The sequence below is a fragment of the Eretmochelys imbricata genome, chromosome 3, assembly GCF_965152235.1.
Source record: "Eretmochelys imbricata isolate rEreImb1 chromosome 3, rEreImb1.hap1, whole genome shotgun sequence".
NCBI classification, from domain to species: Eukaryota; Metazoa; Chordata; order Testudines; family Cheloniidae; genus Eretmochelys; species Eretmochelys imbricata.
This window is the reverse complement of record NC_135574.1, coordinates 147,125,138-147,143,643: the sequence shown is the minus strand read 5'-3', so window position 1 is coordinate 147,143,643 and position 18,506 is coordinate 147,125,138. Positions and strand designations below refer to the sequence as shown.

General features: G+C 40.5%; 1 protein-coding gene across 1 annotated transcript in view; it reads right to left on the bottom strand.

The window, feature by feature from the left end:
- LTBP1 (latent transforming growth factor beta binding protein 1) overlaps positions 1–18,506 on the bottom strand; it is a 375,845-nt gene that overhangs the window by 145,103 nt on the left and 212,236 nt on the right. Inside the window, exon 10 of the mRNA XM_077812182.1 lies at positions 4,998–5,120. Coding sequence (XP_077668308.1) covers positions 4,998–5,120 — 123 coding nt within the window. The remainder of the gene's footprint in view (positions 1–4,997; positions 5,121–18,506) is intronic.

Here is an 18,506-nt window from a genome sequence, read left to right as displayed (position 1 = left end):
TAGGCACTTAGTGTTGTCCTCTGCATCAAAAAGTTCTATTGTGGGAGCCCTCCCTGGCAAAATATCTGCAGAGACCACTCAAAGGTTAAGAAATCTGCCAAGTCATTTCTGGTTTTGGAAGGTGAAGAGCCAGTGGAGTTACACTGCGGTGAAGGCACCAGATCCATGGCCTGATGGCTTCCTGGCAGAGAGAGAATGATTGAGAGCACCTTGCTTGTTTATACAGTGCCTCGTGGATGTGTTGTCCATCAAGATCTGGACCTTGCAGTTCTGCAGAAGAGGCAGAAATGCTATGCAGGCCAACTGGATGTCCCTGAGATCTAGGATGTTTATATGCAGCTCCAGCTCATTCTGGGACAGGGCCCCCTGCATCTGCAAATGGTTCAGGCAGGCACCTATAATGAGTCTCATTGCTGGGGAGGGGACAGAAGGGAACCCCTGTCATACTTTCTCTGAGTCTAGCCATTGAGCTAGTTCTGGTAAGACTTGGGGTGGGACTGTGACTTTCTTGGTCTTGTGATGCTTGAAAGGGGAGTACTCCAACCTCAGCCATAATTGTAAAGGCTGCAGATCAAATCTGGCACACAGCATCATGTACCTGCAAGTTGACATGTGACATAGCAATCTTAGACATTCATAGAATCATACAATATCAGGGTTGGAAGGGACCTCAGGTGGTCATCTAGTCCAACCCCCTGCTCAAAGCAGGACCGATCCCCAACTAAATCATCCCAGCCAGGGCTTTGTCAAGCCTGACCTTAAAAATATCTAAGGAAGGAGATTCCACCACCTCCCTAAGTAACGCATTCCAGTGTTTCACCACCCTCCTCGTGAAAAAGTTTTTCCTAATATCCAACCTAAACCTCCTCCACTGCAACTTGAGACCATTACTCCTTGTTCTGTCATCAGCTACCACTGAGAACAGTCTAGATCCATCCTCTGTGGAACCCCCTTTCAGGCAGTTGAAAGCAGCTATCAAATCCCCCCTCATTCTTCTCTTCCGCAGACTAAACAATCCCAGTTACCTCAGCCTCTCCTCATAACTCATGTGTTCCAGACCCCTAATCATTTTTGTTGCCCTTCGCTGGACTCTCTCCAATTTTTCCACATCCTTCTTGTAGTGTGGGGCCCAAAACTGGACACAGTACTCCAGATGAGGTCTCACCAACGTCCAACAGAGGGGAACGATCACGTCCCTCGATCTGCTGGCAATGCCCCTACTTATACAGCCCAAAATGCCATTGGCCTTCTTGGCAACAAGGGCACACTGTTGACTCATACCCAGCTTCTCGTCCACTGTAACCCCTACGTCCTTTTCTGCAGAACTGCTGCTGAGCCATTTGGTCCCTAGTCTGTAGCGGTGCATGGGATTCTTCCTTCCTAAGTGCAGGACTCTGCACTTGTCCTTGTTGAACCTCAGATTTCTTTTGGCCCAATCCTCTAATTTGTCTAGATCCCTCTGAATCCTATCCCTACCCTCCAGCGTATCTACCTCTCCTCCCAGTTTAGTGTCATCTGCAACCTAGCTGAGGGTGCAATCCACACCATCCTCCAGATCATTAATGAAGATATTGAACAAAACCAGCCCCAGGACCGACCCTTGGGGCACTCCACTTGGTATCGGCTGCCAGCTAGACATGGAGCCATTGATCACTACCCGTTGAGCCCGATAATCTAGCCAACTTTCTATCCACCTTATAGTCCATTCATCCAGCCCATACTACTTTAACTTGATGACAAGAATACTGTGGGAGACCGTGTCAAAAGCTTTGCTAAAGTCAAGGAACAACACGTCCACCGCTTTCCCCTCATCCACAGAGCCAGTTATCTCGTCATAGAAGACAATTAGATTAGTCAGGCATGACTTGCCCTTGGTGAATCCATGCTGACTGTTCCTGATCACTCTCCTCTCCTCTAAGTGCTTCAGAATTGATTCCTTGAGGACCTGCTCCATGATTTTTCCAGGAACTGAGGTGAGGCTGACTGGCCTGTAGTTCCCAGGATCCTCCTCCTTCCCTTTTTTAAAGATGGGCACTACATTAGCCCTTTTCCAGTCGTCCGGGACTTCCCCGGATCGCCATGAGTTTTCAAAGATAGTGGCCAATGGCTCTGCAATCACATCCGCCAACTCCTTTAGCACTCTCGGATGCAGCGCATCTGGCTCCATGGACTTGTGCTCGTCCAGCTTTTCTAAATAGTCCCGAATCACTTCTTTCTCCACAGAGGGCTGGTCACCTCTTCCCCATGCTGTGCTGCCCAGAGCAGTAGTCTGGGAGCTGACCTTGTTCGTGAAGACAGAGGCAAAAAAAAGCATTGAGTACATTAGCTTTTTCCACATCATCTGTCACTAGGTTGGCCTCCCTCATTCAGAGGGGCCCACACTTTCCTTGACTTTCTTCTTGTTGCTAACATACCTGAAGAAACCCTTCTTGTTACTCTTAACATCTCTTGCTAGCTGCAACTCCAGGTGTGATTTGGCCTTCCTGATTTCACTTTTTTATCCCCGAGCAATATTTTTATACTCTTCCCTGGTCATTTGTCCAATCTTCCACTTCTGGTAAGCTTCTTTTTTGTGTTCAAGATCAGCAAGGATTTCACTGTTAAGCCAAGCTGGTCGTCTGCCATATTTACTATTCTTTCTACACATCGGGATGGTTTGTCCCTGTAACCTCAATAAGGATTCTTTAAAATACAGCCAGCTCTCCTGGACTCCTTTCCCCCTCATGTTATTCTCCCAGGGGATCCTGCCCATCAGTTCCCTGAGGGAGTCAAAGTCTGCTTTTCTGAAGTCCAGGGTCCGTATTCTGCTGCTCTCCTTTCTTCCCTGTGTCAGGATCCTGAATTCGACCACCTCATGGTCACTGCCTCCCAGGTTCCCATCCACTTTAGCTTCCCCTAGTAATTCTAGTAATTCATAGATTCCAATGCCAGAAGGTACCACTGTAGTCCTCTAGTCTGACCTCCTGTATACATCGTTATTGTCAGATTCGATTTTAGATCCTTCATCATTGACTGGAGAGATCAGAACCTGTGCTCTGGTAAAACATTTCTCACCAATGAGAGTCGATCACAGCTCCTGTTAATACCATCATCTGTGACGCTGTAAGAGAGAATTTCTCATAGCTCACAAGGAGTCCTAGTTGAGAGACAAGGGAGAGGATATAATCCAGGGCTGCAGTGGCCACCTGCTGGGACCTGCCCCTGATCAGCCAGTCATTGAGATATGTGTAGGTGTGGGTTCCCTTTCTCCTTAAAGGCTCCTACTGCCTGGCATTTCGTGAATACTCTCAGTGGTGTGGAGAGTCCAAATAGTGGAACCCTGTATTGATAATGGTTGGGCCTCACTGTGAATCTTAGTTACTACCTGTGGGCTCAATGGATAGCTATATGGAACTATGCATCCTGCAAATGAAGAGCCATGAACCAGTCCTGAGCTTGGAGAGAGAGGCTGTAGGCATCGATGCTGCAGGGCATATTGCCAAAACCAGGTTTGGTACCAGAGATCTTTGTGCCACAGGATGCACCTTATCACTAGCCCTTGAGGCCATGTAGGGCTTGGTGAATTTCTCTCTGGAACCTTTACAGTATCTTGTGGGAAGTCACAGAGCTATTTCAGGATTCTAATTCTGTGTTTGGAATGCTCCCTTTTGGTGCCAGACATTGATATCAGAGGTGTGAACTTTAGTACAGATGGTGTCTGCAGTGCCAGTGGAGTTTGCTTCCATGCCAGAGGTGTTGGTGCCAGATCTTTTTGCAGTCCCATCATCTTTGCATTGGTCTTAGGCATTTGCTAGACAGGGCACTGAATAAATCTGGCTTGTCTGCTACTAGCATTCTCGTGCCTTCTCCTTAGGATCTGAACAGACCTAGTTTGCTCCAGGAGATAAGCTTCAACCATGCATCCTGTGACTTACCTGCTCTTGTAGAGAATGACAGGCACATCAAACATCGTCTATGGAATTAGTCTATTACAGGATGGGCAGGCCTTGAAGACTGCAGGTTTTGGATCTGCCATGTTGAGGTGTCCTGTACAAAGGGTCTGTACAGAAGGGGTGGGCAGGAGGGGCTGACCATCAATATTCACTCCATATGGATTGATATAGTTTACAGTGGTCATATATCAGTGAATCAGAAGAGTTCTGAACGTTTTTGCAGGTTTTGAAAAGATTTAGTTGAAGCTAAGAATTAGCAGGTTGGACACTGGCCAGGTTCCATCTCAATGAAATGGGCATTAAGAGAAAACTAAGGGAGGGTCTTGGTCACTCCACTCTTTATGCTCTCATGCAGGAGCACAAGAAGGCACAGGATGCTTGTGTGGACATTGCTGTTCAAAAGACCTCTATCTGGCACTCCTGAGGTGCATACCCACCTAGAGTGGTTTCTGTACTGACACATACATACTCAAAAAACAACCCAAGACTCCCGAGTCATTCATCTGTGAAACCACTGACAATGACAAAATATCCCATCCCCCTCTAGAGTTGTTCCATCGTAGATGATGACAACCTACTACTGCTATAATTACTCTGAGCTCAAGTGCCAGAAATTTGTATGGTGAATCTAAAGATTCCAACCCTGCTGATGACCCATGTGGGTGTCAATATGATGCCACATGATGGACTTTTTAAAAGTTTGCTTGTTTAAAAACCTAAGAAATTATACAAAATCTACATTAAAAGAGCATTAAGGTTGCAAAGTCAAGCACTCAAATATTAGGAAATGACAGAATTATGGTTGATTGTGCAACTTTGAAAATTTCCTGGTTTCGGGCTGCAACCCCTGGGTCATCCATTATCTTCGTGATTCAGAATGGCATCTTCCTATTTGATCATTGTCCTGTATTTAAGAGATCTTTAACTTGATGATTTATGCTTCTTTGTAACTGTATATAATTACAATATCTTTAATCAACACTAGTTTGTTTGAAAGTCTAATCTGCTTAATTCACTGTATGCTGCAAGGAAAAAGCCCCGTTTTAGATCATTTCTATTACTTACGTATGCATCTTGAAAGAGTAGGGTCTGGCACAAATCCCATTTTGCAGGTACATCTGTAGCTGCCCATGGTATTCAAACACTCACCATTAGGGCATACCCCTTGCAGCTGGCATTCATTAATGTCTGTAAGGACACAAAAATATTTATCAGTGGAAGAATGGAAATAACTGAACATTAATATTAATCAGTTTAGTCTTCATTTAGGGGTTATTCTGCTGTTTTACCTGCAAGACACTTTTACTCTACAGCATCTACTACACTGGATCAAATTGTGTAGTTACATGTTGGTTAGAGTAATTTTTCTAACACTAGCAACATTTGACTTAGCATCTTTTATAGAATCACTGATAACTTAAAAGAAGAAAAAATTATGTCCATGTCATTTTTCGAGTACCCACTCTGAACTTAAAAATGAAATTGCTTCCCCATGTTATGAACCCACATATTTACTTTCAATGCACATTGATAAAATCAAATTTTACTTGCAAGAAAACTTGTGGTTAACAAATTTAAAACTTACACATTTGAGAATTCACAATAGATGTGGTATATTTTATATGGGACAGAACATTGCTTGACTATTATATTATTATTTATTATTTGTATTACAATAGACTCTGACATCCGAAAATAGGGATTTAGTTCCAATTGTGCTGGAGGAGGGTACAAGCATAAAATAAAGGACAGTCTCTGGCCCAAACAGCTTACAAAATTTAATAGTGAAGAGATGTGGCAGGGAGTGTAGACCATAAAGGTCAGGGGTGGGGAGGAACAAGGGTCCCAGTAGTGGGAACACAAGTTTGCGTTATTAACAAACAGAAAGGACTGCAGATCAGACCAGAGAGTGTGTGAGGAGAAAGAAAAATACTGTCAAATATATATATATATATATATATATATATATATATATATATATGAAAATTATATATAATATATATACACACACACACACACACACCCCCAACCCAGTTTGTTCTCTTACCCTAATCTGGTGCTCACTTTCTAAATGTTCGTTCTTTATAGATGTTTACAAGGGAAGTTCAGTTAAAATAAATCTTCAAGTGTATACTGTTACAGCTAGAAAGTCTCTGAACAGTTTTATCCCCCACAGATAACTCAATTTATACATTTTCATTCATAGAAAATCAACCCACTATCACCAAATAGATGGAAAATATCTCAGAGAGAGAGAGAGAAATCTATTGTATGCTACTTTATTTTGTTTGCCCCATTTCCTGAACTTACACACATCATAGCAAGCTATGACATACCCATTTAAGTACAGTGAAACCTGTCTTGAGTGACCATTAGAAAACTAGCAAAAATCAGTTACTTAATAAAGGTGGAGTAAAACTATGCTCAGTGCATTGGTGATACTATGGGACTGTAACCTTTTAGAAAAGGTTGCCTACCAAAGGTGGTCTCTAACACAGGTTTCACTGTATTACTGATGTTAATGACTGGGGGGTAAGTGGCTTATATTTCCTCTAAAATTCACAGATATACCAACATGTTTTCTTCAAAATCATCCAGCCTGTACTCTGTTCCATAAATTATTCTTTTATAGGATGTTGTCATGACCATATCTCAAATAAAACTCTTCCCAGATGAACCATCTTTGCTCTTCAATATCTAAAAATACCTCTCATCAATCAATAAGCAAATAGAGACATCCAGTTCCCTTGTACCAATGGTATTCCATTAAATTTAGGCATTTCTCCTAAAAGTATATAAATGCTGATATTGGCTGCCTCTCCCTTTATTTGAAACTAAGGTCAGTGACACCAGCATTCCTTCTGTTTAATTTGCTTTTTATTTTTAATTTTAACTTTAATGTGCATGTTCTGATGCATCAGCATAACTCAGTTCTTGTATGTTTTTCATGTCTCTCTTCCAGCTCTTTTGTTTCTGGCTAAGCTCGTCAGAGAACCATTGTGTAGATATATGGTACTGCATTACAGAGTTCTATCTAGGGATTCAATAGGAACCATCCACAAACTGATAACAAACCTTAAATGTTTTAAAAGAAACTGATGGGCATATTAGAATGATTTTTACTTATGCGCTTTGGGCAAAAGTCCTTGCAAGATTTCCTATTCACTGCATATTAATGCACCCTGTGGTAAATGGCCACCTACCTAAAACATTTCCAGCCACCCGCAGACCTGTCCAGCTGTGTAAATTAAACTGAAATCAACCTGTTAAGGCAGCTGGAAAAGGAATCTGGCTCAAGATTAAGTGCTTTTTTTTTTTTTTTAAGTCGAGAATGTTACTTAAAAATGACTAAACTTATAAATTGTGTTTATTTGCTCTTCCCCCTCCTCTTTTTTTAAAATAAAAATTAGAGAAATGTATACTTGAAAATTGTCCGAATGGTCTTTCTATTGTCCAGAATTATAAATAAGCGAATGTTTGTGAAGTGGTTTGAAGTGTAAAACACTACATAAACGTTAAGTATTATAATTTTGTTAAACAGCCACATTATAACGGCCACAAAATTTGGAGTCCTAGTGGCCAATATGAACACTGTAATTTGCTCCAAGAAAACTCTAAAAATCAGAATATACTTAAAAGGATACTTTTCAGTGAACAAAATTCATCTGAACAAGCTGTCTGCCATAACACTTGCTTTCAACATTTTCGTCTGGAATTTAATTCTGACCAATTCTTACTTATAAACTCCACAGAATCCCTTGTGGAAGGAGAATGAGACGGGGCCCTGAGATGGAAACCAAAATGGGAGGACTTCTGTGGCTTGCATAGCAAAAAGGAAGAATAAAAAAAGGGTGATGGAGTTAGGAGGAGGTCAAAATCTTTAGTGGGCGCATCCTTCCAGCTAAGGAAATATCTTCTGGAGTTTTGTATTATCCATTGTAAAAAACTATAGATAACTGGATTTAATCAGATTTTATGGAGTCTACCTCAGTTTTCTCTTTTCACAGAAAGTAGAGTCAGAGACATAGTAGACCCTCATTAATTTGCACTAATGCTGGGGCCCAAATTGTGAGAAGCCTTTGCATGGTTGTACAGGGTGGAGAGTCAATCAAGGAGCTTCCCTCTCCCCCCACCCCCCAACATCTTGTATGGCTGTGTAGGGACCATTCATAACAGCAATCTCTGAGGACCAGGGAGCTCAGAGATTGCTCATTCATTGCTTCTTCCCTCATACAGGGACCAGGATGATGGAAAAGGAGCAGAGAAGAAACTGGATTATTGCTGTAGCATGGCCAATGTATGGGTACGGTTGGGCAGACACATGACAATCTCCTCCATCTGTGTGCAAGCAGCATACTTGGGGAGAGATTGTGCCTACTCAATTAAAAGCCATAATCCAGTCTGAGCAGACCAAATGCAAACAAGTGCGTTTTGCATACTAACCAGTACAGTAGATAGTAAATCTGCAAGTGTGGAGGGTCCCTCAACTGTCAGAACCAGCATAGCTTGCACCCCTGGAGTGATCCAGAGTCCTGATCCACGTGAGTCACAGTTGGGTTAGGGATTCACTGATATGCTGATCCTGTCATCCTCCCCCTCAGCAAGTTATCGGAAGGTTGGTGCATGAGGGTGCAGAGTGGCTTCTTTAGCTACTGGGCTAAAGCAGAGGCTCTGAACCTTTCCAGACTACTGTACCCCTTTCAAGAGTTTGATTTGTCTTGTGTACCCCATAGTTTCACCTCACTTAAAAACTACTTGCTTACAAAATCAGACATCAAAACACAAAAATGTCACAGCACACTATTACTAAAAAATTGCTTACTTTCACATTTTTACCATATAATTATAAAATAAACCAATTTGAATATAAATACTATACTTACATTACATCATATCGTATACAGGGCAGTATAAACACATCATTGTAGGTATGAAATTTTAGTTTGTACTGACTTTGCTAATGCTTTTTATGTAGTCTATTGTAAAACTAGGCAAATATCTAGATGAGCTGATGTACTCCCAGAACACCTCTGCGTACCCCCAAGGGTACATGTACCCCTGGTTAAGAACCACTGGGCTAAACAAGGTTTTCTAGAGTCACTCTGCAGGTATTCTGTAGTCTGTAGGGGAGGATTTTTTCCCCCTGCCCATTTTCCCAGCTACTTTATTAGCTGGAAAATATGGAGTCATCAAGGTAGATTCTCTGATGGTGTAAACGGTCATAACTCACATATACATTTCAAAGTAAGAAAAAGAAACCCCTGTCAATTTGGTGCTCTTGCCTTGCTGGTTTTAATTTTTCAAAAGACTGCCACAAAGCCACTGAATGACTGAAAACTGTAGGGCTTTGAGGCCTGTTTCTTAATCTTGAATAGTGTGCTTCTTGAAGCATAAAAAGAATAATAGGGAAGTAAAATATTACCCATTTTGTAAAAAAGTGCTAGTGTCATTGACTGTCCCACAGGAAGAAAAAAAATTGTCGCTGCATTTATAGGTGGATGTTTTTATGTTCTGATCCTCATGAACTGTTATACTCTAATCCAGGCATTTATTTTGTTTTACTTAAAACAAAAATGATGTGAGAAATCTACATATGGAATTTCTTTTATTATTAATGATTATGCTACTATTGTAAAATATTATTTTTTTGTTCTTTTTGCTGCTTCAATTTATATATGTTTACAATTCCTCAGTAAAGAACATTTTGAAAAAGCATTAGAATTACAGTTGGCAGAGCAAATAATTTGGATCAAATGTTCAGTGAAACTATGCCGTCTTACATCAGTTGAGCATCTGGCCCTTTGTCATTACTGTCCGGATTACTACATGTGCACAACACATGGAACTTGTTCCTAACACACTGAAGTTCTAGCCGTTAGTTATTTGTGGCTACTTTGTCCACCACTATGAATTTATCGCACAAACTTCCAGGAATTAAAAATAAATTTTTAACAACAAAAGATAGCATACAACACCTTGCCACAGATTTTATAGGACTACTGGGTATAAGGTCAAAGTGCTACTAGAAAATACAATGTGTTAATGACTCACTTTGCAGCTGAATTTCCTGGAGAAAACAGGCTAAAATAAACAGTCATTTCCTATCTGAATGTTTGCCCACTCATGTAAAGGGTATGACTATAAATGAAAAAGGTGACTTTAATGCTGTAATACAAAAATTGTAGGAAGGAGATGTGGGGGTGACAGCAGGTGATCTTAGTTTAGATGGAAATATAGCTCCCATACCATAGGTTAACATTATTACACTGTGTAGTTTGTATCTGTAATAAAAAATATACGGTAAAATCATATTAAAAATTGTTTTGCAAAATGAAATTTTAAATGAGCATTTCCCTACAAAAACATACTAAAAGTTGGTAAAACAAACCTGAACTAATTACACCTGCTATATAATGAACTATGGGCCAAATCATCTCTTTTGAGTTTAGTAGTGCTGGGGATGAAAGTTGCAGAAAACCTGCTAAAATGGCCATATATTTTTTGGAAAGTGACTTCTTACCTCACCCAGCAAATTCTGGATGCTATCAGAAATAAATCATTATGACAATGATTAAATAATAAATACATTGTAACAACCAGCAAGAAGAAGGTTGTGATATGTATGTTGTCTTGTAAAGGAGAGTGGAATTTGGCCCATAAACTGTCTGAGACTGGGGATGAGGGTTTCATTATAATTTTAAAAATAGGATTTACCAACAATAATTAGCTCTTGTAGAATGTTTTTTGTCTTTACTTGCATTAACTAATTAATACTAGAGATTGGGAGATACTGAAAAAAAATCAACAAATATTGGCTTGAATTTAAAAATGAATTGGCATTTGCAATGCTTGTGCCTTTTTTCTGTTTGTTTTCTGTGAATATTCAAGCAATCAAGTTTTATTCACAAAAACGATCATGCAGAGCCCATTCTAAGCTCACATACACAAGTATCTGCATTGGAAGTGGAATATTTTATATGGGATAGGACAATTGCTGGCACAGAAAGAAGACAGTGTTTCAAAAAATCCCTTGCTAGAGTCCTGGTACATAGGCAATTAAAAGAATCTGACAAGGAACTGACCACACCTTTTCAGCCACAGTTACACATGCACATACAGAACTACTTGGTGTGAATGTAACAACAGAAAATTAAATTTTATTAGCTCATATGCAGCCAGCAAATCTCATAGTGATCTAATTTTTCCAGGAATTATGGTTCTAGGAAGGACTGTAATAGTCCAGAAAGGGAAACGTTTAAAATTTTCTAAAATTACCTAATCCTCTTTTTCTGCTACTTATCTCTAACTGGCTACCTCTCCCTTAGAGATTCAAAGGTCCAGTACCTTCTCCTGTTTATAATAGGTAGGCTCATTCAGTAACATAATAGAAACAATATCATGTGACTTATGTGACCAACCAATACATCTTGTATTTTGATTGTTGAGACCCAAATGCTCATAGCAAACTGTTTGCAATCAATTCATAAAGTAAAAAAATGAGAAAAAAGGTAAAAATATGCTGAATCAATAAGAATAATGAATAAATCTGAGGAGCCTATGATCTACTTGTTGACATTCTGGAAGCAGAGGAAGAGGATGAGATTTTCAAATAAATAATTTGCTGTGAATCATTTGCTTGGCTATATTATGCACACTGTATGGTGTGAATTTTTGGGGCTAAGAGTACAAATTATAAGCAAATTGGATTTTAAAAATAAACACAGCAATTTTGATGTAGAAAGTCTGAGAGATGGGGCCAAATTCCGTTCTTGGTAACTCCAAATTTAATGCAAAGTCACTACAGTGGCCATCTCTCACGTTTTGGGGTGCAATCCAGACAAGTAAGGTGCTGTGTCACCACCTGCCCTGTCACCCTGGGTTCCTTAAATGCTCTGCTGCTGTGGCTCACAGCCCAAACACCAACAGCCAGCGGACAAGCACGCAGTATCTTAAGTGTCTGTGCAGCTCTGGTTCAATGCTTCTGATGCTAAGCAGCCTGCCACAACACAACAGACACCCGCAGTTTCCAGCAGCTTTGGTTACACCTGGCAAGATGGCCTCAGCACACTTCCAGTCCTGAATTCCCCCAAAACATCTGCCCTGAAGTGTCCAGCCCTTTTCTGGGCCACTCAGATAAATGGTCCTTTAAAGAGACAATATTCAGCAGTTTGCCACAATAACTAGAGATAACAATTACTTCAATGCAAACACAGCATTTAGGTTAGATTTGGTTTAGATTAAATGTATAACATGTTTACTAACAAGAGGACATAGGTTAAGTGATACCAAGTAGAAGGAATAACATTAGCAAGGGTTACACACAAACAAAAGTAAACATATACTTTCTAATGGCTAAGACCCAACTTAACAAGCTACAGTCTTTCTTCAAGGTAGTTTCCTCACCAATCTTCCATTCTTCTCACTGGTCTGGATTTCACCCCAAAATGTGACACCCTGATTCGAGGCTCTGCTCTGGCTCTTGAACACTCGCTTTGTGAATATACAAGGCTGCAAAGCCGGCAATTGCCTACCCTCTCCCAGAGGTATGGACAGGACCAGGAAGGGGCAGTTGCTAGAAGGGAGGATTCTTGGCCAGAATACACTGTGCTCCGGCTGTAGTGGGCTGCTTCAGTGGCCCTTTATGTAAATTAAAGTAGACCCTGGGCCTGCACTAGCTTAAGCTGAAGGCCACTGCAGTTCTTCACTGCCTCTGAATCTGGGAGGCCCAGAATTGGCATAAAGCCACCTTTTGGTCCTTCTCCACCCCCCTTCTGGGCTGTGCAATGCTCAGCTCAACCACAGCTCCGAATAAAGGTGATTGACTGCAATGGAATTACTCCAGGTTGACTCCAGTGTAACTGACATCAGAATTTAGCCCATTTTCTCCCTTTTTCCCCCAATAGTAAAGTATTCCAAAGATTAATAGCCAATTCTAGGGAGAATTTCAGTGCATACTCTAATGAGATATGCATTTGCCATTTATGTATTGCTGAAAATATATACTTTGGTTGGTTACTGTTAAATATGCGGAATGATTTACTTTTGGTAAAGCTATTATGCATCATTAATTCACCTACAAACTGCAGTATTTTTACCCTAATAACTCAGCCAACAAAATATGAAAACTCAGCACAACCTACTGGTCATCAATGCCATCTACAGTTTAAGACAAATCAAAAGAGGCCTGTGAACTAGTCACTGGAGGAAATCCTGGTCTCCATTACAGCCTCTATTCTACTCCACTGGCCTAATTGGCCAGCTAAGTGTTGACCTGTTCCGGATAACCCTGGGCAACCTAGAGCTGGCCTAACCAGCTCTGCATCACATCCCCTTTGCTGTCTCCAGCACAAGGAAGTATCAGGGGAAGGGAGCATGGCTGCAGTACCTCTGTGTTTTGGCTATCCCAACAGCTGTAATGGTCCTTTTGGACCATTACAGTTGGGTGGGACCAGGATTGGCATGAACAGCCATCTAAGCTCAGAACAGGAAAAGCAAAAAGGTGGTGTAAAGCCACCCTTCTCCCACCCCCACTGTGGTGTACTGAAAACTGTGTTAAAATTGCAAACCAACACTTTAAATTCTCAAAGGTTTTTTTAGGTTTGCTTACAGCTAGGGAGCTCTATAGGGAAGCATGTGACAGGCTCTAGCAACAGTCAATATGCAAAGATTCAGCTTAGAACAAGGTGGAATGAGTGTGCCTCTCTGCTTTAGGGAGCAGCCTGCTTTCTCTCTGTCTGCCCTTGGCTCTTGTATGCTAAGATTCTGGATTTTAAGAAACAGTCATGCTGTAACCTTCCAAAAAGAGTATTTTATGTTTTTATCTGAATTCCCTGTTCATATTCCATGAACATAATATCCACACTACAGCTTGTTAAGACACAAGGCCACTGTCTTTACTCTTTTGGGATGTTGATTTAGGTTCATATTTGATCACAAACTCAAGACAGAATTTGAAAAATTTGTAAAATGAAATCTGCATCTTCCTCTCCATCCTTAATGGAACATAATTTATGCTCACTGAATCAACACTGCTTGACACATTACCAGAATTTTAAAAAAATGTCTAGAACAATGTGCATTTGTCAATGTATTCAGGTCAAAGCCACAGCCTTGTGACAGCATACTATTTAAATCCATGTGTTGATTTTAAAGAAAACATTTTAGGCTCAACAAAAACAGAGAGAGATCACTAAATGCATTTTGAACAATGTAATTATAAACAAAAATTAATCCTTTAGCACAGTGTTCAGAGATCTTATTTTTCTAAAAGATGTCACTGGCTACCAGCCATTTAAAGAATGAAACCAAATTTCTTTTTGAAGGAGCAGTGGTAAACTCAGTGGCTGTATAAGCGGCCATTTTTGTGTTAACATAGAACCTCAGAAATTTCAAAAAAATTAATAATGTCAGCAGCCCACTTTATCTACATTTCTATGAAAATGCTTCCCCCAATTTTTTAAAAATTTAAGCACAAAAGAATAAAAAAAAAATCTTAGACACTGTATTAAAAAACTTCCTGAAAAGACCTAACAGTCTTTACAGTTTTGTAACATAACTCTCTTTTTGTATTGTAAGATATTTCATATTCCATTCAGTAAGTGATTTATTGGGAAGCATGTGAAGAAATTCCTTCACAAAATGTAATGGACATTTTAGATTCACATATTCGTGATTATATATATACACACACACACACACACACATATACATATATATATATATATACACACATACGCACACACACACACACACACACACTCACTCTCTCTCAACAGCAGCTGTAATTCTTCAAGAATAAAGCCTCTGTTGACCCGTGTTCTGGGATGCATGAGGTCATAGTACCATTGAGACAGATGTCTAGAAATCAGGATAGTTGTGTCTGCTCAAGAAGTTGACACTAGGATGGAGAGGTCTTAGGCTAGTCACAAAGGTGGCAGATGCCAGTAAGCATAGAAGGATGATTTGAACAGATTTCTGAGGCTGTTATGGAGGATGGAAAATAGAATCTCTTAAATACTGAACTTTGTCAGAAAGAAGGCAGATGTCTTTAACGAACTGAAACTTTCCCCAGTAAAGGCTAGTTTTTTGGATATGAATCAGAGTGGATTTTTCTAGTTTTATCCTTACCCCTGAAAATTTAAAGAGAGAATATATGACTTAAAAAGAGGCTCTGACTCCTTGAGAACATGGTGCTCTCTCCAACTGTTCAGATAAGGGCAACAGCCATTCCAAACAAATGGGGCTAACAGAGTAGTGGAAGCAGAAATAGTGCTATACTGCCTCTGGGATCTTCCACTTTGATATTTGGGAGGAAGTCACTGTTGGACAGAAAGTGACCTCAGGAGCACTGCCTTTGAAAGTGAAGCAAGACAGATAAAAGATGCTTTCTTGAATGGAATCTGAGATAGACCTACTGACCCAGTGGATTCCTCTCTTTCCCTTTCTCAAAGACCTCATCTATTTCCATCTAAAGACATTCAAGATTTTAAATTCTCAGTTCTCACTCGAACATCCAAAGAGAGTCCCATGACTTCAGCCCAAAATGTCTCTTCTAACCGAGCGAAGTGGCACTGCATTTGTTTCAGAATCTGAAACGTCATACAATGCTTAATGGATATCACAAAATACTTTTGACCTTCAGAATCAAATAATTTGCCTGATTCAGCAAAGCACTTCTATAAGTATTGAATTTTAGGCATATGATTATGTCACACTGACATCAGTTAGACTTAAACACAGGCTTTGCTGAAATGGAGCCTAAATCTCTTGTGAAAGATGGTTCAGTACATATTCTCTCAAATATTTAAGTAAACCAAGAGAGGACCAGCTAGTAGTTCTCAATTCTTAGGGCTATAATGGCTGAGGAAGAAGCTTTCTTCTTCAAGTTATTGATTTTTTTTTTTGGCAGCATCTTAAAGCATTACTCAGGAAACTGAGCTTTGGCATTACCACTGCAGCTCAGACAAAGAGCGAACCAGGGTTTGGATGTGAGGAAAAAATATTTAAAACCTCTTTACTAGTACCCGATGAAGCCACAGGAAGGATTGATCTAGGAGTAAGCCATAACATCTGGTAAATTCTAAGCCTTTATTTATTGGATGTGTAATTTTTCCTTTATGATGAGATTCCAAAATACACAGTAATTTGTGAGTTTTGTCTTGGACAAAATGTGCTTCCAAACCAAAGGCTGTGCCATTCCAGGTAGTAATTGTAGACTGGGACTGGGGAAGCCAAATGGACCACTGAGTATAAAAGGGGAACATGCAAGTGCCTTAGGCAGTGACAGTCAAGACACCAGGAAGGCTCCTCAAAATGTCTGTCCTTGAAAAGGAACTTACAGAAAGTCTGTTGTGCCCTAGAAGCCCAACAGCTCACAGGATGAACATCTGGGTTCTTTCGCAGCTGGAACAAAAGCAAGCTAAGTGGCTCTCAGACCTGGGGAAACTAGATCCCTCAAAGGAGAGCAAGTCCAAGGAAGAGCAATAGGGGATCAAGGGGAACCAGCCAAGTAGTTAACACTGAGTCAGGTGCAAGAAAGGACCTAAAACTCCCCCCACCATAAGAAAAGACAAGGAACCAACAAGATGACCTTGCTGCCAGGAGGCTCAGAGAGATTCTAGAACCAGAGATGCTCTCTCCAACAGAACTAAGGATTAGGGGAGTGAAGAAGTTCTCTCAGTCCTTGATTTCAAAACTGATTCACTCTACAGCTCCATGGACTGCTCCATTAAAATGGCACCATGGCAGTGTTGCCAACTCTCATGATTTTATCATGAGTTTCATGTTACTTGGTGCTCTTCTTAAAACTTCAGCTGCTGCAATCAAGAGACTGCATAAGAATCTGCTTTCATTTAAAAAGTAAGCTTCTCTCCCTCATAGTTACAAAGAAAAGCTTGAAAACATGAAGCAAATGCACCCTTAAAGGAGCAGAAACCAGAAGGCAAATAAAAGAATTCAAAAAGTATTATTTTAAAAAACTTCATGATATTGGGGGCCTGACTCATGAGTTTTGAATACATGATTTTCCTCTGCTTTAGAACTTTGACTGAAAATTGGGTGAGTGCTCCTGCATCCTCTTCTTTCTCTTTTTTCCAAACTTTTGAAAGAGTTCCCAATGACTCAGCATAGGTTAGTCTGTTAGGATCAGAGATCATCATCAGATCTATGCAGTATGGACTGAACAAGCCTTTAGACTTGGAACCTGAAGCCCTCAATGAAACCAAGAAGCACACAGATTGAAAGTCCAGAGCTGATACATTGCCAATGCCTCCTCCATGAGTCTCCCTATGCAGTGGTGCCCAACCTTACTACACAGGAGGGTCACACAAATCTAAGCACAACTTTGTGTGGGCCAAACAGATTCCACATATTTTAAAAAGATTTAAAGTCACCTGTATGGATTTATATTTTAAGTTCAGCTTGTTTCGTATGTATTTAGATAGGCTGTTTCTATTTATGGTATTGTCTATTTAAAAACAAAGAAATCAGTGAATAAAACGGGTATCAGAATGATAGAAAACAGGGGAAAAAACAGTAAAGAACACATCACCCTCTCCCAAATCAAAATAAAGAGCTGCCCAGAGTTGATAGCCTGAGCCCCACCTCCCAAAGCTGATACCAGGAGCCCTGCCATGTGGCGCAGACAGCCCTAGACCCACAGTGTGGGGCTGACAGCCTGAGCCCCGCCATGGGCCTTATGAAATGCTCTGGTGGGCTGTGCCACGGACCATAGGTTGAGCACCCCTGACCTATTGTATCAGGCTCTGGGAGTTAAGGTAGCACAATGAAATCACTTTCTGGACAATTGTCCTTCCCCCAACAGTACAAGTAACCTGACATGCTAGTTGGATACTAATATGTTGGTCTCATCGGAGGCATATCTTATGAAGCCCATTATTTTCCCACGTTTGGCAGCAAAGGGTGGGATCACAAACTAAATATGAGTCAACAATGCAATACTGTTGTAAAAAAAGCAAACTTTTTTCTGGGATGCATTAGCAAGAGTGTTGCAAGCAAGACAAGAAGGAACTCTTCAACTCTACACAGCACTGATAAGGCTGTGATGTAGTATTGTGTCCAGTTCTGAGAGCCACTTCGGAAAGATGCGGACAAACTGGAGAAAGTCCATAGGAGAGCAACAAAAACGATAAAAGAGCTAGAAAACATGACCTGCAAGGAAAGATTGAAAAAATTGGGTTTGTTTCATCTGGAGAAGAGAAGACTGAGGGAGGACATGGTAACAATCTTCAAGAATTTGTAAAAAAGGTTGTTATAAAGAGGAGCGTGATAAAGTGTCCTCCTTATCCACGGAGGACTGGACAACAAGTAATGAGCTTAAATTGCAGCAAGGGAGATTTACGTTAGACATTAGGAAAAACTTCCAAACTGTAAGGGTAGTTAAGCACTGAAACACTAGGGAGATAGGTGAATCTTCATCACTGGAGGTTTTTAAAAACAGGTTAAACAAACACCTGTCAGGGATGGTCTAGATCAGTGTTTCCCAAACTTTTTTGGCCACGGAACACTTTTTAGCCTATTACAGAACACTTATAATATTATTTTGTAGTCGTCTGG